We start from the raw sequence: 21,053 nt of genomic DNA, 5'->3' as shown, positions 1-21,053 counted from the left end.
TCTTACCAAGGGATTATATCTCTTCCCAGAGACATGTTTTGCATCTGTCAGCATATAATATAAACATACTTAAAAAACAGAAATGATGACACACTACAAACACTATTAGGCACCTTGCTTTTTCATCTAACAATGCGTCTTGAAGATCCTGCAGGTAAGTACATCAACAATTGCTGAATTATTTTGGGAGACTGCACAATGTCCTACTGATGGGATGGGTCATAATAGATGTCACCAAGGGGGGCCTGGGTGGCTCAGTGGGTTAAAGCCTCTGCCTTCAGGTCAGGTCATGATCTCAGGGTCCTGGGATCGAGCCCCGAATTGGGCTCTCTGCTCAGCGGGGAGCCTGCTTCTCTCTCTCTCTCTCTGCCTGCCTCTCTGCTTACTTGTGATCTCTCTCTGTCAAATAAATAAATAAAATCTTTAAAAAAAAAACAAAAAAAAATAGACGTAACCAGCCCCTACTGAGGGACATTGAGACTGATGCCAACTTTTTGCCATTACAATGAAGTAGCAAAGAATCTTCTCACGTTTTCGTGTACACGTGTGCCTGCAATGACTCCCGAGTCAAAAGGGACATGCTTTTATGATTTCAGTGGATATTGACGAACTGCCCTCCAAAGAGATCGTACTGATGTACTTGTCTACCACTTCCATACTCGAGTGTCCCTTTCTTCTCACCCTCTCCAGTTCTATTTAAATAAAAGCCAAGCTTTCTGATCTTTGCTATCTAAATGCTGAGGAATGTTGTCTCTGTACTTTCGGCATTGGCGATGTCTTAGTAGGAGGGTATCTTTATGCTTAGTTGGTATGACAGCCACTTCTAACCTTTGTAGCTCTTTCTCCTACTTCTTCTTTCTATAGAGCTAAATACTGTCCTTATGTGGACATTTGTTGTCCAATCGACTGAGCCACCCAGGTGACCCCAAAGTCCATAGTTTGTATTATGGTTCAGTCTTGATGTTAACCGTACATTCTATGGGTTTTTTTTTTTTAAAGATTTTATTTATTTATCAGAGAGAGAGAGAGACAGCGAGAGAGGGAACACAAGCATGGGAGTGGAGAGAGGGAGAAGCAGGCTTCCCACTGAGCAGGGAGCCCGATGTGGGGCTCGATCCCAGGACCCTGGGATCATGACCCGAGCTGAAGGCAGACGCTTAACGACTGAGCCACCCAGGCGCCCCTCTATGGGTTTTGACAGGGAACGATGACATGTGTCCATTGTTAGAGTATCATACAGAATAGTTTTACGGCTCCTTCATCCCTCCTTTTCCCCAACACTGCCAACCCCTGATATTTTTACTGTCTCCATGGCTTTGACGTTTCCAGAAAGTCAGATAGTTAGAACGATACAGTATGTAGCCTTTTCAGATTGGCTTCTTTTGCTTAGTAACACACCTTTAAGTTTCCTCCATGTCTTTTCATGGCCTGATAGCTCATTTCTTTTTGGTGTCGAATAACTTTCCATTGTCTGGGTCTACCACAGCTTATTTAACCCTTCACCTGCTGAAGGACATCTTGGTTGCTTCCAGTTTTGGCAATCATGAATAAAGTTGCTATGAACATCCATGTGAAGGTTTTTGAATGGACATACGCTTTCAACTCATTTGGGTAAATAACTCATTTGGGTGAATACCAGGGAGCACAATTACTAGATCATGTGCTAAGACTATATAAGAAACTGCTAACCTGTCTTCCAAAGTGGCTGTGCCATTTTGCCTTCCCACCAGCAATGGTTGAGAGTTCCCGTGGCTCCATATCCTTGTCAGCATTTGGTGTTGTCAGTGAAATTGCAATTTCCTTTATGGACATTGGGGAAGGTATGTGCTATGGTGAGTGCTGTGAAGTGCGTAAACCTGGCGATTCACAGACCTGTACCCCTGGGGCTAATAATACATTATAAACTAATAAAAAAATTTTAAAAAAGTAAAAATCACAAAGAAAAAAAATAATTTGCAGTTTCCTAATGCAATTTCCATTTTTCCCACATAATGTTGAGCATCTTTTCATATGCTTATTTGCAACCCAAATATCTTCTTCTATGGGGGTGTCTGTTTCAATCTTTTGACCATTTTTATTCTTTTTTTTTTTCAGTTTATTCATTTTAAGTAACCTCTACAATCAACTTGGGGCTCCAACTCACGACCCTGACATCAAGGGTCACTTGCTCTCCCGACTGAGCCAGCCAGGTGCCCCTCGCCCATTTTCAAATCAAGGTTTTTATTTCTGGTGTTGAGTTTTAAGACTTGTTTGTTAATTTCAGATATCAGATGTGTCTTTTGCAATTTTCTTCTCTTAGTCTATGGCTTGTCTTCTCATCTTCTTGAGTGATACAGTTTTTTTCTTTGTTTTGTTTTGTTTTTAGCAAATTAAGTTTTAAAAATGAGTCTATTCAAAGAAAAATATTCAGGAAATAATGATCAAGGTGTTAGAGATATAGCAAAGAATGAAGGTATATCCAAGGGACTCAAGATGCACCTAGAGCCTTGTACACATCTTGGCTCCCAGGATCCTTTCCTGGCCATTATTCTGGCTATTACTATTTTAATAATATTGGTAACTCTTGTTGGTATTGTTGCTATTATGATTATGGCCAGTGGCTATTTCTGTTATTAGTGTAACAACATGCAGTCCTATTGTTATCTATTATAGTACAGTGCTTTGATGAACTTCCGTATTTCCTCTGTCTCCCTGGAATCTGGGGGCAGTGGGGCACCCTGCAAAGTTGTTGCGGTCATTATTACCGTTGTCTTGGTTCCCCTAGCGGTGCAAAGTTTGGATAGGACAAATGGGGGGCGGTGGACAGCAGCTCCGTGACAGGTAGGAGGTGGGTCTGGGGAGGGTCTGCCCGGTAGCCTCCGCCCCAGTACGGGGCGGGCCAGGTAGGGTCGGTCCCATCGGCGTCCATCCGGTCCCCAGCCTGAGCCCGGCCATGGCCTTGCGCAGCGCGGCGCGGATCCTGCCCCTGGCGCTCGCCCTGGCGGTGGTGGCCGAGGTGTCCTGGGCCCGGAGACCGTCGGGCGCGCTATGGCCTGGGCAGGGCTGCGCGGCCCTGGGTCGCTGCTGTCTCGGCCGTGATCCGACCTGCGTCGCCCACGGGCCCCCGCGCTGCTTCTGCGACCAGGCGTGTGGCGCGGTGCGGGACTGCTGCCCGGACTACGCGCGGGTCTGCCCAGGTGCGCCCCCGGGGCAGGAGGAGCGGGGCGGGCGAGAGGGGGAACTCTGTGCACCGGTGGCTCGGGAGTCTGGGGGCGCGGCGGATGAAGGAAGGAAGCCGCCCACCGAGGGGTTCTGGGCGTGCAGGGGCGCGAGCAAGGGGGGGTCTCGTACGCGCAGGACACAACGCATAAGAATGGGCTGTGGAGGTGCCGGCGGACAAGGATGCGTGGGCCGTGGACAGGGGCGCGCGAGTCTCGGGGGGCAGAATGGAGATGCACGCGTGGAGACTTGAGGGGTGTTTGAGAACTGCGCTCAGGTCTAGGAGGGCGGCACGAGGGTGGGGGCTCGTGGAAGAAGGGCGCTTGCCAAGCACGGGTGCGGCATGCAGGTTACTGAACGGAAATGGGCGCGTGGGGCACAGAGGGGTGCGAGGGAGGAGGGGGCGCACCCTGTGAGGAGGGCGCCTGAGGCTCGAAGGAGTATAAGGGAGGAGGGCACGTAGTCGGTCTGAGGGGCTGGGGAAGCATCAAGGGGTGCGAGGGAGGCGAGGGCGCTTGGTTGGGACTGGGGTGGCCAGATTTAGCAAATAAAAATACAGGTTGCTCAGTTAGACTCAAATTTCAGGTAAGTAATATTTTTTAGTCTAAATTTATCCTAAATATTGCATGGGCCATTCTTATGTTAAAAATTGATTGGTGGGTTAAGGCCTCTGTCTTCAGCTCAGGTCATGATCCCAGGGTCCTGGAATCGACCACCCAGGCCCCCCCAAGAGGCTGCTTTTGAGTCTGTAAGTGGGAGGACTCTACCCTTTTTATATTCCAGAAGTAAATTTTCAGGTCCACTGGGGACAAAAATCTAAATCATGACACCCTGTGACCCAACTTCCCTTTGTCAGGGAGAAAAGTCAACGAACTCTTCCGCCCTGAGACATCAGTGGGGCTTCCTCCAGGAATTTGCATTTCGAAGAGAGGACAGTTTTTTAAAAATTCAAAATTTGGGGCACCTGGGTGGCTCAGTGGGTTAAAGCCTCTGCCTTCGGCTCAGGTCATGATCTCAGGGTCCTGGGATCGAGCCCTGCATAGGGCTCTCTGCTCAGCAGGGAGCCTGCTTCCCCTTCTCTCTCTCTGCCTGCCTCTCTGCCTACTTGTGATCTCTGTCAAATAAATAAATAAAATCTTAAAAAAAAATTCAAAATTGAAGGGACCTAATGTTTATTGATCACCTACCCACCTACTTTGTGCCCATGGGCTGCACTGGGTGACTCATCATATCTGACTTTCTCCCAGCATGCTGGGGTTCAGCAGGGGAGAAAAGACTAGCTCAGAGGGGAAGATTTTGGCCAGCCAAGGTGATCCAGCAGGGTTTGGATCTGGATCTGATCCTGTGTCTTCTAACTCCCAGCACTAGCTTCCCACAAGGCTGAATGGCAAATGATAGACGTTCAGGCAACAGCGAGGGGGAAAAGTATTTTGGGGTGCGGTGTGTTCCTAAATCACAGCAAATGAGGCTCCCCTAGATTAAATTTGGTAAAGGACTGTTTGGGGACAGCTTTTGTCCTCATCTGCTTTCTGTGCAGAAACCGTGTGCAGCCATGGGGTCATTCAGAGTTTGGGTCTGACATCCCTGGTTTCCCTGTGCCCTAGGGGCTCCCCTGCCACAGCCCAGGAGTGGGGGGCCCCAGGAAGAGGACCAGGCAGAGGGATCGGTCCACCTTCCCACAGTCTAACCCACACCCACAGAATCACATGATGTTATCAGCTCTCCGTAGTTTTCCTTTGCATAAAGGGCTTGGACTCATGGGGCCAGCAGCCTCAAAACTTGCCTTCCTCTTTGTTTTGCTCCTTTTGAAGGCAACAAAAAGACAGCAAGCCTAGGATTTGTCCTTGCGTCTGGACTGGGCAGAGGTGAGGTTCACTTTCCCACCACTCAGAGGAGCAGGGCAGGAGGGGACGTGGGGACCAGGCAGGAGGCAAAAGATGAGGAGAAAAGAGTGTGTGTTTCTTCTTTTGAAGAAAGATTTTTTTCTTTTCTTTCTTTCTTTCTTTCTTTCTTTCTTTCTTTCTTTCTTTTTCTTTCTTTCTTTCCTTCTTTCTGTAAGAGAGAGAGCAAGAGAAAGGTGGGAGGAGCAGAGGGAGAGGGACAAACAAACTCCGTGCTGAACATGGCCCAACACGGGGCTGGATCCCATGACCCCGAGATCATGACCTGAGTGGAAATCAGGAGTCGGGCGCTTAACCAACTGAGCCACCCAGGTGCCTTGAGTGTATGTCAGGAGTTAAAAATGTACTGACTTCAGTAATTGATTATGGTAGGCAGAGATGTTGAGGGAGACTAAGATGCCCCGAACATTTACTGAGTAAACCCCAAGTGCCAGGGAGGTACTGTCATAAGCGCTTTGAATAAATTATCTCCTTTAAGCCTCAAAACTGTCCTATAGAATAGATGGTATTGTCACCTCCATTTTACAGATGAAGAACAGAAACCCAGAGAGGGAGCGCCCTGCTCTGAGTTGCACAGCTATGAAACAGCGGACCTGGGATGGGGACCCAGCGGTCTATTATATGGTTGCTCAAGGGTGGGAGGGACTTTGGCGTGTTGGCAGAGGGAGGCTTGGCCGTACAGGTGAAAGAGGAGCCCTTGACATTTCCCACATACAGTTCAGGGCCCTAGGTGGCCGCCTACTGTGTGCCCAGCCCAGCTAGAAGCAGCCGGGGCGAGAAAGACGAGGCCCTGGCTCCCTTCCAGCTTACAGTCTATTTCTTTTGGAAGACAGGGTAGCTATGAAAGAAATAAGGAATTTCAGTCAGAGCAAGATGAGCCTTAGCAGGGATTGGTGAGGATGGGGTGAAGGCAGGGAGGGGGCAGGGGCTGAAGCTATTAGTAAGACCTCGAAGGATAGAAACCGGCTTCACATTTTCCATGTTCTTTACCAAATGTGTTCATGTATTTTATACTCTTTAATTCTCCCTTCAACCCTGTAAGGATCAATGTCCTCATGCATGCACTAGCGTCTTCATTGTACTAATCAATGCTCTTAGGGTTGTGGCACCGTTCATACTGATATAAATGAGCAAGGGGGCTTCTTGGCTCTGGTAACTGGGAAACACTCGATGGGTTTTGGCTTCAACAATAGCTGGATCCAAGGACTGCAAGGATGTCATCAGGATTCTATCCTTCCCCCTTTTCAGCTCTGCTTGTGTTAGCTTCACTTTCAGGCATACTGTCACCAAGTGGTGGCAAAGAGAGTACCTCGCTCCAAACTGGTGTACCTAGTGCAATGAGAGCATCCTTGTCCCAGTTGTTCTAGCCAAAATCTGAGGAATGGTTCTGTTAGGGCCCCATTGAGTCACATGCTCATCCCTGATCCAATCAATCTCTGTGCCTAGAGAGAAGGAATACGCAATTGGCCGTGTCTGGGTCACATACTGCATCGTAGGAAAGAGAGTGAGGTCAGCCCTATCCAGATCATGTAGATGGAAAGTGGGGAGGGTTGGTTCCTCAAAAGAAAACTTGAGATGGTTTGACCAGAAGTTGAGGGTAGGGAAGCAGGGACTGGCAGAAATGATCGCTGGCCAAAGTTGAGCTGTGGGAGACCATGCATTTCAAGGAATTCAAGTGAAAGCGTGCTGAGATAGTAAATGGGAGGAGGAGGGAGGGAGTGACTGCAGATATGTTGCAGGAACACTTAAGACTTTCAGCTACTAGGCTTGGGGATCTCTCTGATCCACTATCAAAAAAGACCTTTTGTGAACCACCTCAATAGGAGACAGGAAACACCAAAGGATTTCACGCAACAGGCTGGAGCTAGAACTGCATTCCAGAAAAGTCTTTTTGGTGGGCAGTGAGAAGGATGGACAGTCAGGGGGCTGGGCAATGAAGTTCAGAGAAGAAGGTGGGGTTTGAATCATCCAGAAACCCTTTTCCCCGGAAGCTTGGGGCTGTGTGAGTAGGGGCAGGGGGTCCAAGGGGACCGTGGAAAGTTCGGTCTGGCTCCAGCAGGCTCAGATGGCACAATGTTATCCGGATCTCCAGGGCTGGGTGAGCAACCTTAAACCATCCCCACCCCTCTTTTTAAGCTACACTGATAAGCTAGAATTTCTCCTTTACTCTGAAAGAGTGGCCTGGCCTTTGTTTTGAGAAACACTGCCATCTTGTGGTGTCTTTTTGCAATGCCAACCTGTGGTCACATTTCTCTTGTTGCTAAGGAAAGACGCGTTCTGCTCATTTATTATTCACTGAGTCCCTGTGTGCCAGGAACTGTGCTTGGCGCTGGGATTCAGCAGGGAACAAGGACCTTGCTTCCATGGAGCGGACATTCCACTGGGGGAGGCTGATGAGATACAAATAATCCCATGAGTGTATTAAGGTCATGACCCCAGGCCTACGTGAAGTGTGAGGACATTTCCCTAGGAGTGTCATGTGTGCGTCCTCCTTGGTGACTTCACAGATGCCAGCAACACGGGAAGAATATTTGTACGGTGGCATCTGCTTAATTTCCTGCAAAATCTCTCACCTGCTTGGCGGGCCCGGCAGGGCAGGGCAGGGGATCATGGTGGGATGTTGGTGCTTCGCCTGGGTCCAGCGGCCAAGCCAGGGCCTGAGTGTGATCTGCAGTCCCCCTGCCAGGTTGTCCAGAAGCCCTGCGGACACTTCCAGTGACACAGAACTCACTTCTTCTATCCGCTCCTTCTGTGGTAGACGATCCTCTCCAGTCTGCACACCTGCATTAGTGTTCCGGCGGGTCCCCTGTTTCTGCCCTCATCCCCCTCCAGCAGCCAGAGACATCCCATTCAAACCTGAAATGTGATGACGTCATCACTCCTCTGCTCAGAAACTGGCAATGACTGTTCTTCATGATTAGAATAAAATCCAGATTCCTTCCAGTAGTCATCAGAGCCCTAGAAGCTGTCACTGTTTCTCCCTCTCTGACACTCCCTCCTACCTCACTCCTTCTGCGTGTTTGGCTCCTGCCACACTGTATTCCTCACTGTCCCTTTGGCATCTAAGCTTGAGCTGCCGCAGGACCTTTGCACTGCCGGTTCCCTCTGCCTGGAACACTTTCCTCCCAGATGCCTCCCCAGCCCCCTCCCTCACCTCCTCAGATGTCCTCTGTCATGGGAGCCATCTGTGGCTCCTCCATCTATACGTGTCTAACCACCCCACCACTATCCCTCTTATTTCGCTTTGCTGTCAGGACGTCAATCACTGTAATGAAATAATGTACTGTTTATTGTCTGTTCCCCCACAGAGTGTCAGCTGTTCGAGGGCAGGGCTTTTTCTGCTTTGCTCCTCTGTGTTCCCAGCACCCAGTCCAGTGCTTAGCACACAGTAGGCCCTAAAGAGTTGTTGAATAAATGCATCAAGACCCCTGTTGTATCGAGCATTTGCGATCTGCTCAGTGCTTCTCATTTGTCACTGCACCAATCCTGTGAGACTGCAGTTGGAATCCAAGTTTGTCTGACGCCAACGCCTTGCCTCGACTGACATTCCACCCCCTTAAGCCCCACTTGCCTTTCCTGCGAGATGGATTTGACAATAGTGCAAATACATTTGGAGCCAGGGTCCTGGCAAGTGACAGATGGTACGCCCAGAACAGCTGAATGGAAGAGAATTTGATGAGGGCTCTAGTCACAAAGGTGAGGGCCGGGGAGGGGAAGAAATGGTCTTCAGGAGCCTGGTGAGAGCAGGATCCGAGGCTGAGGGTCCCCCCCATCCAGGAGCAAGGCTGAGGCAGGGGTGGGGGGGTCTGGGGGTGTGGGCTGCACTCTCCTCCCTGCTGGTGTGCCCCTTCCCCGGTTGCCTGAACTCAACTGGAGCCACAGACTGGGGAGCCTCTGTGATGCACAGGTTTCCCAAGGGCAGAGGACAGAGAAGGATCTGGGAGAGCACAACCTTCTGAGATTGTCGTGAGGACCACGGGAGGTCAATATGTGGTTTGCCTGGTCCAGCACCAGTGACATAATTCATGCCATTATTAGGTGGGTGGTGAAAGTAATCAATGATTGTGAGCTCGGCATACTTTATTCCCCCCTCCCTTCCTCCCTCCTTCCTTCCTTCGGAGCATTTCAACTCTGCTAAGAGCTGAGATCCATGCAGGAAGTCTGTGGCTTCCTGGAGGCTGTCTGTTTTTGTAACACAATAACCTCATTCCATCAGTTCAAGGATGCACACTTTTTTTCCCCCCACATTTTCATGTTGCTGAACTGGGCCATGTTCATAGCTGATCAGTGCTTTTCACGAGGACAGACTTTATCTTTCTTTCCGTGTTTCCAGCACCCAGGACAGGGCCTGGCTCACCACGGACCCTTGGTAAATACTTGTGGAGCGAGTGAATGAATTCTGACTGCAGTAGCTGCCTTGGTGTGTGTGAGCGTGTGTGAGTGTGTGTGTGTGTGTGTGTGTGTGTGTGTGTGTGTGTGTGTGAGACCCTTGGCTTGCTGGCACATGTGTAGAAATTCTCTTCCTGGTAAAGTCCTCAGATCCTGTGTTCCGGTTTGATGGCCTTCTCTGCCTCGGTCCAGTCCTGATCTGGGACTGTGGACGTGGTTGAAGATGCTGAAGGTCCCAGGGGCTCCATCATCCGAAAATACCTCCCCACCAGGCCCTCAACTGTGGTAGGCACACGAGCATCTCAAGGACAGGGACACCCAGCGCCTCCCTTCTTCTAGTGTGAGAGCTATTTCAGACAGACTCCGGTGTAGAGAGAGTAATACGGAAAGCTCACAAGCAAACCTTGATGAATGCCCCTGGTCCTTCTGCGTTCCTCTCCCCCCCCCAGCCCAGTGGCCCGCCTTCCTTCTCTCAGAGGTAACTGTTCTGCTGAATTTTTGGTGTTTACAATTCCCATGCATATGTATGCATGTGTTTACATACATAAATACATATAATTGATGTGTGTGTGTGTATATAGATATATATATATATAGAGAGAGAGAGAGATGAAGAGAGACAGAGAGACAGAGAGAGAGAGCCTGTCCTCATGATTCACAGTAGTTACGTTTCATGAAATCACAGCAAACACCGATTTAAGGAATTCGGAACCATCGCTCCTAGGGGAAATGAGTACGCCCAGATGTCACACACATCATAATCTTAAATCCTAAAACAACCCATTTTGGTAGATTTTATTTTCTTCATTTTACAAAAGAGAAAAACAAGGTTTGGATGTGTGAAGTGGCTGGCCCGAAGGCGCCCCACTACCAGGGGCCAGAGTTGGGGTTCAGACCGGGGTGAACCTGGCCGTGGAGCTCGACCTCCTGGTGTTTCACGGGCCGCCTGCAGCCTCCTTCCAAGGAGGCAGGTCGGGCCTGTTCGACCTCAGCTGGGAACGCGCACGCTGGTGACTTAAAAGTTTTTGCTACTCTGCACATGTCCGTGAATGACTGCCAGATCACCTCAGGTATTGATTTGGGGGTTACAAATCGATTTTTAACTAGAGGTGAACGGGCAAGTGCAGAATCTGTGAACCAGGAGGACCGACCGTACATTTTCTCTTACATAGAGAACTGTATGAATTCTTAAACACCGTACAGCACTGTTTTGTGGGTTCTTTTTTTTTTTTTTTGAAGATTTTATTTATTTATTTGTCAGAGAGAGAGAACAAGCAGAGGGACCAGCAGGCAGAGGGAGAAGCAGGCTCCCCGCTGACCAAGGAGCCGGACTCAGGACTCAATCCCAGGAGCCTGGGATCATGATCTGAGCCTAAGGCAGACGCTCAACTGAGTGAGCCACTCAGGCGTCCCTTTTTTGCGGGTTCTAAGACTATATGCGAAACAGCTTTGGCAAGGGGCTTCTCTCCACTCCATGCTGCTGGTCGTGCCCCTGTGGTTCATTTCACCACTGTAGAAGCTAGTGTTTGCTGAGCACTTGCTGTGTGCCAGAAGCAAATGCTTTACGCTCATAGCTCTCTGAATCCTCGAGGCCACCCTATCCGATGAATACTGTTCTTATTCCTGTGTGACGAAGGAAGAAACTGAGGCACGGAGAGTTGAGATCGGGTGCCACTAAGAGCTCAGGAAATGGGGGCGCCTGGGTGGCTAAGTCGTTAAGCGTCTGCCTTCAGCTCAGGTCATGATCCCAGGGTCCTGGGATCGAGCCCCGAATCAGGCTCCCTGCTCAGGGGGAAGCCTGCTTCTCCCTCTTATGCTCCCCCTGCTTGTGTTCCCTCTCTGGCTGTGTTTCTGTCTGTCAAATAAATAAAATCTTAAAAAAAAAAAAAAGAGCTCAGGAAATGTTTGTTGGAGGAATGAGTGAGGGAAACAACCCAAATGATCAGCGGTGAGATTGTGGGTAAATAAAACATGGAATTCGAGGTTTACATTAGACGTATAAACCGTTGTCATAGAGAAGCTTTCAAGCAAGGCATGAACTCAGGTTTGCAGGAGTTCTAGTGGTATTTAGGTGGGGGTTGGCGGGGGGGTGGGGGGGACTCTGACTTGTGTGGAGAGTGAAGACCTGGCTGCTGGCCTGCCAAATTCCATAGACGTGACCTTGGAGACCACACCCCCCTCCCCCACACCGCGTTCTCTTCCAGTGGTCTCCTGTGTTGTGGCAGAGTGGAGCGGCTGGAGTTGCTGTGTCAAACCCTGCCAGATCTCCTATCGCGTCCGCCGGCGGCGTGTCCTGCAGGAGCCGAGGAACGGGGGTGCTCCCTGCCCCCCGCTGGAAGAGCGGGCTGGGTGTGTGGATTACCGGAGCCGCCAGGGAGTGGAGTGCCAACAGTCTTTAAGTGAGTTGGAGTGGCCACTGGGGGTAGGGCAGCGGTCAGTGGGAACTCCCTGGCTGGACTTGAGAGCTCTCCATGAGTGTGGGGTCCGATTTTAGGGTAGACCTTTAATCTTCCTTTACCTTGATTTGCCCTCCAAATCTTATGAACGAGAGAAGAAACTCTGACTTCCTTGAGCATCTCCTATCGTTTTTTCTACTCATCTTCTGGTGTAAATCAGTAAGGACTTGGTTTGTATGCAGATGGTAGGAAACCCAGGTTAAATTGACCTGAGCAAGAATGTGTGGCTCATGGAACTAAAACTCTAGGGGCTGCATTCAGGCATGGCTGGATCCAGGGACTCAAGCAACAGTTCCAGGAATCTCTTTCCATCTCAGCTCTGTTTTCCCCCAGCTGACCTCATTCTCAGGCAGCATCTCCCCCTCTAATGGTCTTTGGTAGTACCGGCCTCGTCTCCAACTAGCCCAGCGGCTGAAAGCATAGTTTAAGCCAACGTCCCAGGACAAAGTCTCATCGGCTTGACCTGGGCATGTATCTACTGCTAAGCCAATCAGTAAGGCTAGAGTGATGGACTATCCTGATGGGCCAGGCCAGGACGCATGCTCCCTTGCAGCTGGGCGTGTGGTCAGCCCTACCTGAATGAGGATAGGGAGAGGCATTTTTCAAAGGATAACTGGGGAGAATGAATGTAAGGCGGGCAGAACTGTAGATGTGGGCTACATGCATACCCTGACGAAGGGCTTCTATATAGCACTACAAAAAACAGGCGATGCCCATTATACAGAAGAAATTGACAAGGCCAGACGCCTGGGTGGCTCAGTCGGTTAAGCCTCTGCCTTCACCTCAGGTCATGATCCCACAGATCATCAAGCCCCGCATCAGGCTCCTTGCTCATGGGGGAGCCAGCTCCCCCCTCTGCCTGCTACTCTCCCTGCTTGTGCTCTCTCTCTCTGATAAATAAAATAAAGTAAAAGAAAAAAAAAAGAAGAAGAAGAAGAAAAAGAAAAAGAAATTGACCAACAGAGTGCAAGTGGTTTTCCTGAGGGGCTAGAAGAACAAGCGGAAGGGCTAAATGGTCCCCTTCCAATCTCTCCCCTGGTGGGAGGGGAGGTCGTTCTACAGAAAATCTTATGGTGTCACCCTCCTGCTTTCAATTTCCCAGCAGCTACCCAGCGCCCTGAGGGCAAAACCCAAGCTCCTCATCATGTCCTTAAACTCAGTGCTCTTGTCTCCTGGGCCCTCATCTCCTTCCTCCCCCTGCCTAAGTTGTTGTTTTCTGGGTTTTTTTCCCCCTCTGCCTAAGTTTTATTTTATTTACTTATTTTTTTAAAGATTTTATTTGTTTATTTGACAGAGAGAGAGAGATCACAAGTAGGCAGAGAAGCAGGCAGAAAGAGAGGGGGAAGCAGGCTCCCTGCCGAGCAGAGAGCCCGATGCGAGGCTCGATCGCAGGACCGTGAGACCAAGACCTGAGCCAAAGGCAGAGGCTTAATCCATGAGCCACCCAAGCACCCCTCTGCCTAAGTTTTAAAGGATAACTTGACTGTTGTGAGGGCAGCTGACTGAAACGGGTCAGAGGGCAGCAGGGAACCCAGGGATGAGGTGACTTCAGGGGAGCAAGCGAGGGAGGATGTGGCTAGACTAGGGTAATGGAAGAGGGAATGACGGAAATCCTTCTCCCTTTCCCCCGCCAACACATCTGACCTTGTCCGGCTCATTTCCCGCACGGACGTCAGTTTTCTGGAAGACCTTCCTGACTGCCCCTACTGGGTTCCAGCCACTTTGCCACATTCCTTGACTCTGTGAGGCCAATGTTATTATTCCCATTTTACAGAACGGGAACCCAAAACGCAAGAAGACACAAAACTTGCCCAAGAGGCATGGCTGGTTGTAAATCACTTTTTTTTTTTTTTAAGCTCTGACCATAACTGGATGCATATGTTCTAATATTAGCCGGAGGCTGAGGCTCAGAAAGGTGTAGTGACTTGACCAGGACCAAGCAGCTGTAAGAGGGAGAGCTGAAACCTGGGGTTTTCTGGACTCTCCTCACTGTAGGCTGCACCAAAAAAAGCACCATGCATGCTGGAAGAGAGGAGGGAAGGGAAATTGTGTATTAAGTGTGCTACGACAGAGACGAGACCCAGTCTTTACGGCAACAGCAGGGAGAGGGGCCTGGGATGCCCTGGTGTGGCCCTCATCTAGGTCACAAGCATTAATTCAATAGCAAATCTTTGATTCAGCTCTATCACTCGGGGAATGGGGAGAGGTAGGGATGTCCTTTGGCTTCTTTATTTTCCCGAGGACTCTCTGTTCTCTTCTGGACCAGCTTCTTGTTCTCCTCTTCTTTGTTCTCTTGGAACAAGACACTTGGAAGTTGGCCCAACAAAATGTTACTTATTTTATTAATTATTAATTCATTTATCCATTCATCCCTCTGTACCTCCCTTCTTCCATCCATCCACACATCTGTCCACCTTTTTGTCCATCTATTTCTTTATCCGTTCATCTCTCCGTCCACCTGTCATCTCTCCATCCACCTGTCATCTCTCCGTCCACCTGTCATCTCTCCGTCCATCCTTTCCATTCATCAGCTCTTCCACCAGTCATCTCTCTCTCTGTGCTTTTCTCCATCCTCCCATCTCCCCATCTCTCTTTCTTTCTTTCTTCTTCCTCAATTCACTCAGCTATGAAGTTTTATCCACTCTTTTTACTCACTTATTCATTCATCAAAAGCGTTCATTTGAGGGACACCTGGATGGCTCAGTTGGTTGAGCGTTTGACTTCTGATTTCAGTTCAGGTCATGATCTCTGGTAGTAAGATTGAGACCTGAGTTGGGTTCAACACTCAGCAGGGAGTCTGCTTGAGGATTCTCTCCATTTCCCTCTGCCCGTCCCCTACTCACATGCATGTGTTCTCTTTCTCTCAAATAAATAAATAAAATCTTTTTTTAAAAAAGATTTTATTTATTTATTTGACAGACAGAAATCACAAGTAGGCGGAGAAGCAGGCAGAGAGAGAGAGAGGAGGAAGCAGGCTCCCTGCCGAGCAGAGAGCCGGACGTGGGGCTCGATCCCAAGACCCTGGGACCATGACCTGAGCCGAAGGCAGAGGCTTTAACCCACTGAGACACCCAGGTGCCCCATCAAATAAATAAATAAATAAAATCTTTAAAAAAATAAATTATTCAGTTGAAAAACTTTTTTTGAGACCCACTGTGCAACCTCTGTGCTAGGCCCTGAGTGGCAGAGCTCGGTCTCACCCTGCCTTCAAGCATCACGTAAAGGGTACTAGTGAGGACCCCTAGGGCAAGATCCCGCATTCTCCTTTGGGCCGCCATATAAAGAGCTCGAACTCCAACAAGACCTAACCCTGTTTCCTGTGGTGTCGTAGTCCAGGGGTGCTGGGTCACCTAACTCTCTTTTCTCTTTGGTCCGCAGTCCCTGCTCTGATAACCACTGACAGCTACGGGAAGGAGCGGAAAAAGCGAGGTGTCCCCAAGAAGCAGGAGACAGTAGGGTAAGTCAATGCAAATGTGCCCAAAGTCAAGCTAAAATTGGTGAACGTTTCTCCTTGGATTAAATTGCTGTCATGTCTCTCTGTCTCCTACTTTGGTGGCATCAGTGTCTCCCCATTTCTTGTCCTGTGACATTTGTAAGCTCATTAACATGGATTTTGAAGCCCTTAATATTTGGTCGCCATTCAACTCCATTGATTCCTTCCTTCATTCATTCGTTCATATCTCCACTGCATGTTTATTGGACGCCCATTATGTGTCAGGTACCGGGCTAAGCCTTGAGGCTACAGCGAAGAACAAGAAAGGACAGAAATACTTGTCGGGTGTTCCTAGGGTGAGGGCGGGAATTGCAGCTCCGAGAGGAAGGGGCTGAGGGCAGCTCGGGCTTGTCCTGGCAAAGGGTCGGCTCCGCGGGCCTCCCCGAGGCCGCAGCCACCAGGGGGCAGCAGCCCCACGCCGAGTCTCCCCGGAGTCCTTGACCGGCAGCGTCTCTTCCGGCAGGATGGGGGCGGGGGTGGCGTCGACTGCTAATTGTAGACAAAGTTGGGTAGAAGTAAAATTGTAATTGGCTCTTATTTCAGATTCTCCAGAATGGGGAACTGCCCTTTTAAATACTTCTCACGACACATCTTTTCTGTAAAATCGGATCTGTTCTAGAATGCCGTGGCGCGCTTCGGAGTGTCACTTGGGGCTTTTTTGGGTTTAGGTGGTTCCATTTTAGGCACCGCCACTTAGTAGCTGTGTGACTCCGGGCGAGTTCTCTCTCTCTGATGCTTAGTTTCCTAATCTGTAAAGTGGGGCAACACCTACCTCTCCAGGTTTCCGTATTAAATGGTTCATTCAGCGCATTTTTATGAGCGGGAGACTATTCTAGGAGCTGGACGTGACCGTGACCAGAACAGAGAGGAGTTCCTGCCCTTCTGGGGCTGGCATGAGACGGGGATGCAGACTGAGAAATAAACCACCCAGCCTTTTGCATAGGATGCTTAGACGAGACTTGACGCAGGGAAGTTCTCAATGATGTTCGTTTTAAAGACTTGAGCCAAGGCTCTTGTCACACGTGACCTGTTCATGAAGAGTGCCGTGCGAAAGGTTTCTTCTATTCTCCCGCAGAAATTGCACCAAGATGGGCCTACAGAAGGCTAGGTATGCAGTAGGTGCCTCATAAATGCTCACAGGTGCTTCGGGTGGTGTCTCCCTGTGTGGCTGCAGGTACTGTGTTCAGTTCCAGCTGGGGCCTGTTCCAGGGAGCTGCCGACAAGTGAAGGCGCCTCACGCCCAGTGGACAAGGTACCTGACCCAGGGCCACACAGTCTGTGTGAGGTGTGAGTGGCCTGCCCAGGACGCCAGGAGCCGGCGCTGCTACGGGGATGGCGCCGGGACAGGAGGGTAAGCCCTAGACCTTGGGCCTGGGGAAGTGGGATTGTAGAGCCCTGGGCGTCTCTGCTGTCTGAGGGACAAAGGTGCCGTAGCAGTCAGATGTTGACTTCTGACAGGGATGGGGCCCATGAGGGTCCGGGCCCCAGTGTCCCAGAAGGAGCAGCTCCTGCCTCTCCCAGCTGTGTGACCCTGGGCAATCTCACAGCTTCTCTGAATTCCAGTTGCTTCAACTGAAAATGCAGCTAACAAAAGGGCCTCCCCCTGGGGCAAGGGTGCAGGTTAAGGGAAATCGTGCAAATTAAAGAGATAGCATCGTTGTTGACACCCAGAAAGAACTCATGGAAAAGGGAGCTGGTATTATTACTGAATCCTCCCAAGTCCCTTAAAAGCCAGCTTTGGCTACCCTCACATTATAGGTGGGGAAACCGAGGCTCAGACAGGCAGTGTGATTTAGTCAAGATCACACAGCAGGATTTGACCCAGGTTTGCCTTGTATCAGCTTCTTAGACTGCTTACCTCAAGGGCAGGTGTCTCAGAAAATACTTAATATACTAACGATCATGGTAGCCAACATTTACTGAGTGCTTATGATGTGCTGAGCTTGATTCTAAGTTCCTTTTAAAAAAAAATCCGTTCATTCAATAAATATTTGTCGAGCACTTACTATTGAGCACATGCCAGGCAATGTTTTGGGCGCTGGGGAGACGCAACGAACAAAGCAGATGTGGTCCCTCCTCTTACGGAAACAACATCCTGCTGTATGGAGACAGACATTAGGCAAATAAATCTGTAATTTGTCAGATGTGAGGTAAGTGTTAGGGAAAGAAGGCAAGATCGGGGGTGGGATTTTGTTATTTTTTTTCAAGGAAAGTGACACGAAGAAGGTGACATTTGGACAGGAATCTGAAGGAAATGAGGGAGGTAGCCATGTGGATAACTGGGGGGAAGGCCTTCCAGGCAGAATGAACGGCACGTGCAAAGGCCCTGAGGTGGGAGTGGTCACCATTGTGACCAAAGTGGAGTGAACAAGGGGGGCATGCAGAAGGAAGTGGAGTGGCGTCGTGAACACACATGATGTCATTGAAACATTCCAAGAACGCAAAGGGAATACTGTTAGGATCCTCTCTCTCCAGATGCGGAGATGGAGAAGCAAAAAAGAGATTCCCAGGGTCACACACCCAGCAGGTGGCAGAAATGGGATTTTTCTTTCTTTTTAAATTATTTTTATTAACATATAATGTATTATTTGCCCTAGGGGTACAGGTCTGTGAATCGTCAGGCTTACACATTTCACAGCACTCACTACAGCCCATACCCTCCCCAATGTCCATAACCCAACCGCCCTATTCCTACCCCCCCAACCCCCAGCAACCCTCAGTTTGTTTTGTGAGATTAAGAGTCTCTTATGGTTTGTCTCCCTCCCGATCCCATCTTGTTTCATTTTTTCCTTCCCTACCCCCACAACCCCACACCCTCCCTCTCAAATTCCTCATATCAGAGAGATCATATGATAATTGTCTTTCTCTGATTGACTTATTTCACTCAGCATAATACCCTCTAGTTCCGTCCACGTCATTGCAAATGGCAAGATTTCACAGAAATGGGATTTGAACCTAAACTGATCAGACCCCCAAGCCAAGCTCTAGAGACTAGACTGTTTCCCACTGACAGTGCTTTCCCAGGACAGGGATTATTATATGAGAGCTCTCTTCTGGGGTCTGTCCAGGGAGTTATTCTCACATTTACAAGGTTAGTAATTTTCTTCCATTTAAAAGGGAGCAGCCCTGCTCACTGCAAACCTCGAGCAGGGAATCCCAGTGCCAGATGGGGTTCTCAGGACAGATGTATCTGAACAAGAAGCATTGGGCCTGCACAGATCTGGGTTCAAACCCTGTCTTTGGCCCATACTAGCCGCTGGCTCTGGGCGAGCCTGCCTCCTGACCCTGATAGGCTCTGCCACTCAGACTGCTGGAAGGATCTGGAGACCTTTGCACAGCCCCTGACCCCTCGTAGAGGCTTAGTAGTGGAGGCTGCTATCGTCACATCTAACCTATGACATGGGTATAATGCTAAGTACTTTGTGAAAAGGAGGTGTCATGGATTTGAGGACCGTGGCGCACAGTAGGTGTGCAAAAAGTGGATGGCAGTCAGTATTAGTACTCTCTAGGGAGACCCTCTCTGTCCGCCCCCTCCAGCTTCTTTCCCACCTACCTGTCTCAGACCCCAAATTTTCCCATTACAGATTTATTTTTTATTACTTTATTAAGCTCACCAGCTTTGGCTAAGCCTTTCTGGCCTTAAAACTCTGCTCAATCTCCAGTTTCTCTTTTGGATGCAAATAGTCCATGATGAGAAGCATGGCACTTTGTTGAGGCTGAGATCAGGGTCACGGGCACCCTTGCCCCCCACCAGGGGCAGGTGGCATGGATGGCAAAGGCAAGACTGTTCCAGACAGAGGCATCTCTCCCCACCCCCACCCCGCCCGGGACCAGGCTCACAGGACAGGTGATGGAAGGCCTGACTGGGGCATGAGCTCACCAGGCAGGACTGGGCAGGAGGGGGATCAAAGTGAGGACGGAGACAAGCTGTCAGCCGGATTCTTTCCGTGGGCAGCTGGCGAGGGCGGGCATGCAAAGGGCACGGGCCTGGGGAAGGATTAGCTTGTCAGTTGGGGATTTCGGGAGGGTTTATGTAGCCGGAGAAGTGTCTGTGAGTCTGGGACAAGCAGAAGGAACACCTGCCAACAGTCACGCACCTACTGTGTGCTGGGTGCAAGTAGGTGGTTTACATGGGGGCGCTCGTTCAGACCTCACAAGCCCTTTTGAGACAAGGGGCATTAATGCCATTGTATGTGATGAGGATGACAAAAATAGCGGTAGCTTTAAACACTCTCCTTTGTGAAGTGCCTACTGTGTGCCAAGCTCTGTGCTTAGACTCGGAGAATGTAACAGGCATGTAATAGGCACTCAATCAGTGTTTGCTATTATTGTCAGTTATTATGTTGCATTTTTAAAATTATGCTATATTTTTTAAAGATTTGAATTATACCTACAGAGAACGGTCTAAAATATCTACAAACAGGTTAACAAATGTTTGGAGAAGAGACACCCCGAAATAGTCACCACCCAGGCAGGGAACGGAACCCAGGCAGTGCCTCAAGGGCCCCCACACCCCTCCTAGCCACAACCCCTCCCTTCCCCAGAAAGGAAGCCACCTTCCTGACTTTTATGGTAATCCATTCTAGAGTTTTCTTTATAGCTTTACTCACCTCGGAGCCAATCTCTAAACCCTAGTTTAATTTTGTTTTGTTTTGTTTTTTCAAACTGTACATCACTAAAATGATGCAGGATATGCCTTTTGGGATCCAACTTCTTTGGTTCCGCACGAGCAAAGGAATGCTCCTTGTAGCATTCGATCGTTCATTCCTGTTGCCGAAATGGTTTGCTCTTAAGCCCTGATCGTTTTCATTTTCTCCGCGCAAAGCAGCTCCTAGAGCCCTCCCAGTTCTTCAGAGAAGGGAAGAATATGGGTACCTCTGTTTTCTGCTGTATAAGTGGAGGCTCCTCGGAGCTGGGTCACGCACATCCTTGATTCTGTAGTCTGTGTTCTTAATCACGTCCACTGTGTTGCCTTCCAGCAGGAGGAGAAGGGGACGCAGGGGATAAGCAACTTGCCCAGTTTGCCCAGCAAGGATGTGACAGTGTCACCTCCCCCGACATTAAGAGCTGGATCTGGGTCGCCCTTGGTTGGCCTCTGGGGTCGTGCTCGGCTGCCAGCTCAGGGTCAACTTCTCTATCAGGCTGCAGTGCCCACACACTTTTGGGTTCATGAAAATGATTTAATTTTAATTTCTTTTAAAATCAGGAGAAAAAAGATTGGTGATCATAATCATGATAATGAAGGTCTCATTCTAAATCCAGCTTGGGTTATAGTCAACTTCATACAATACAGCCATAAACTGTGACTTGACAGCTTTTTCTGCACGGTGGAAGGAGCACACGGAGGCAAACATCCCAGGAGCCCAGGAGAGTCCCAATGCCATTGAGCCAGCCCCATGTCTTTGCAGGAAACAGCGGCTGCAGTGGCAAGCGGCCGGCCACCCCTGGTGCAGAGGGACCTGGGAGAGGCTCAGGCAGCTCCGGGACTGTTCCTGCCCTGAGGTCCACAGCCTCGTCTTCATCTAGCGCCCATGACCCTCTACCTGTCCAGATCCCCTCTTTCCAAAGCCTCCCTGGCTGGCAGGGAAACCCCCAGGCTTGGGATCCCATAGGATG

At 49.6% G+C, this 21,053-nt stretch overlaps 1 protein-coding gene across 1 annotated transcript; it reads left to right on the top strand.

Annotated features, from left to right (window-relative positions):
- Window positions 1–2,932: 2,932 nt before the first annotated feature.
- LOC308349473 (somatomedin-B and thrombospondin type-1 domain-containing protein-like) lies at window positions 2,933–20,963 on the top strand (the record flags this gene model as incomplete). Its single annotated transcript, XM_080814185.1, has 5 exons — window positions 2,933–3,176; window positions 11,693–11,887; window positions 15,323–15,401; window positions 16,612–16,788; window positions 20,846–20,963. The coding sequence occupies 5 exons, from the start codon at window positions 2,933–2,935 to the stop codon at window positions 20,961–20,963; spliced, it is 813 nt and encodes a 270-aa protein (XP_080670311.1).
- Between the last annotated feature and the right edge of the window lie 90 nt (window positions 20,964–21,053).

The sequence above is a fragment of the Martes martes genome, assembly GCF_963455335.1.
Source record: "Martes martes genome assembly, chromosome: 9".
In the NCBI taxonomy this organism is placed as follows: domain Eukaryota; kingdom Metazoa; phylum Chordata; class Mammalia; order Carnivora; family Mustelidae; genus Martes; species Martes martes.
This window is presented reverse-complemented; position numbering and strand designations above follow the sequence as displayed.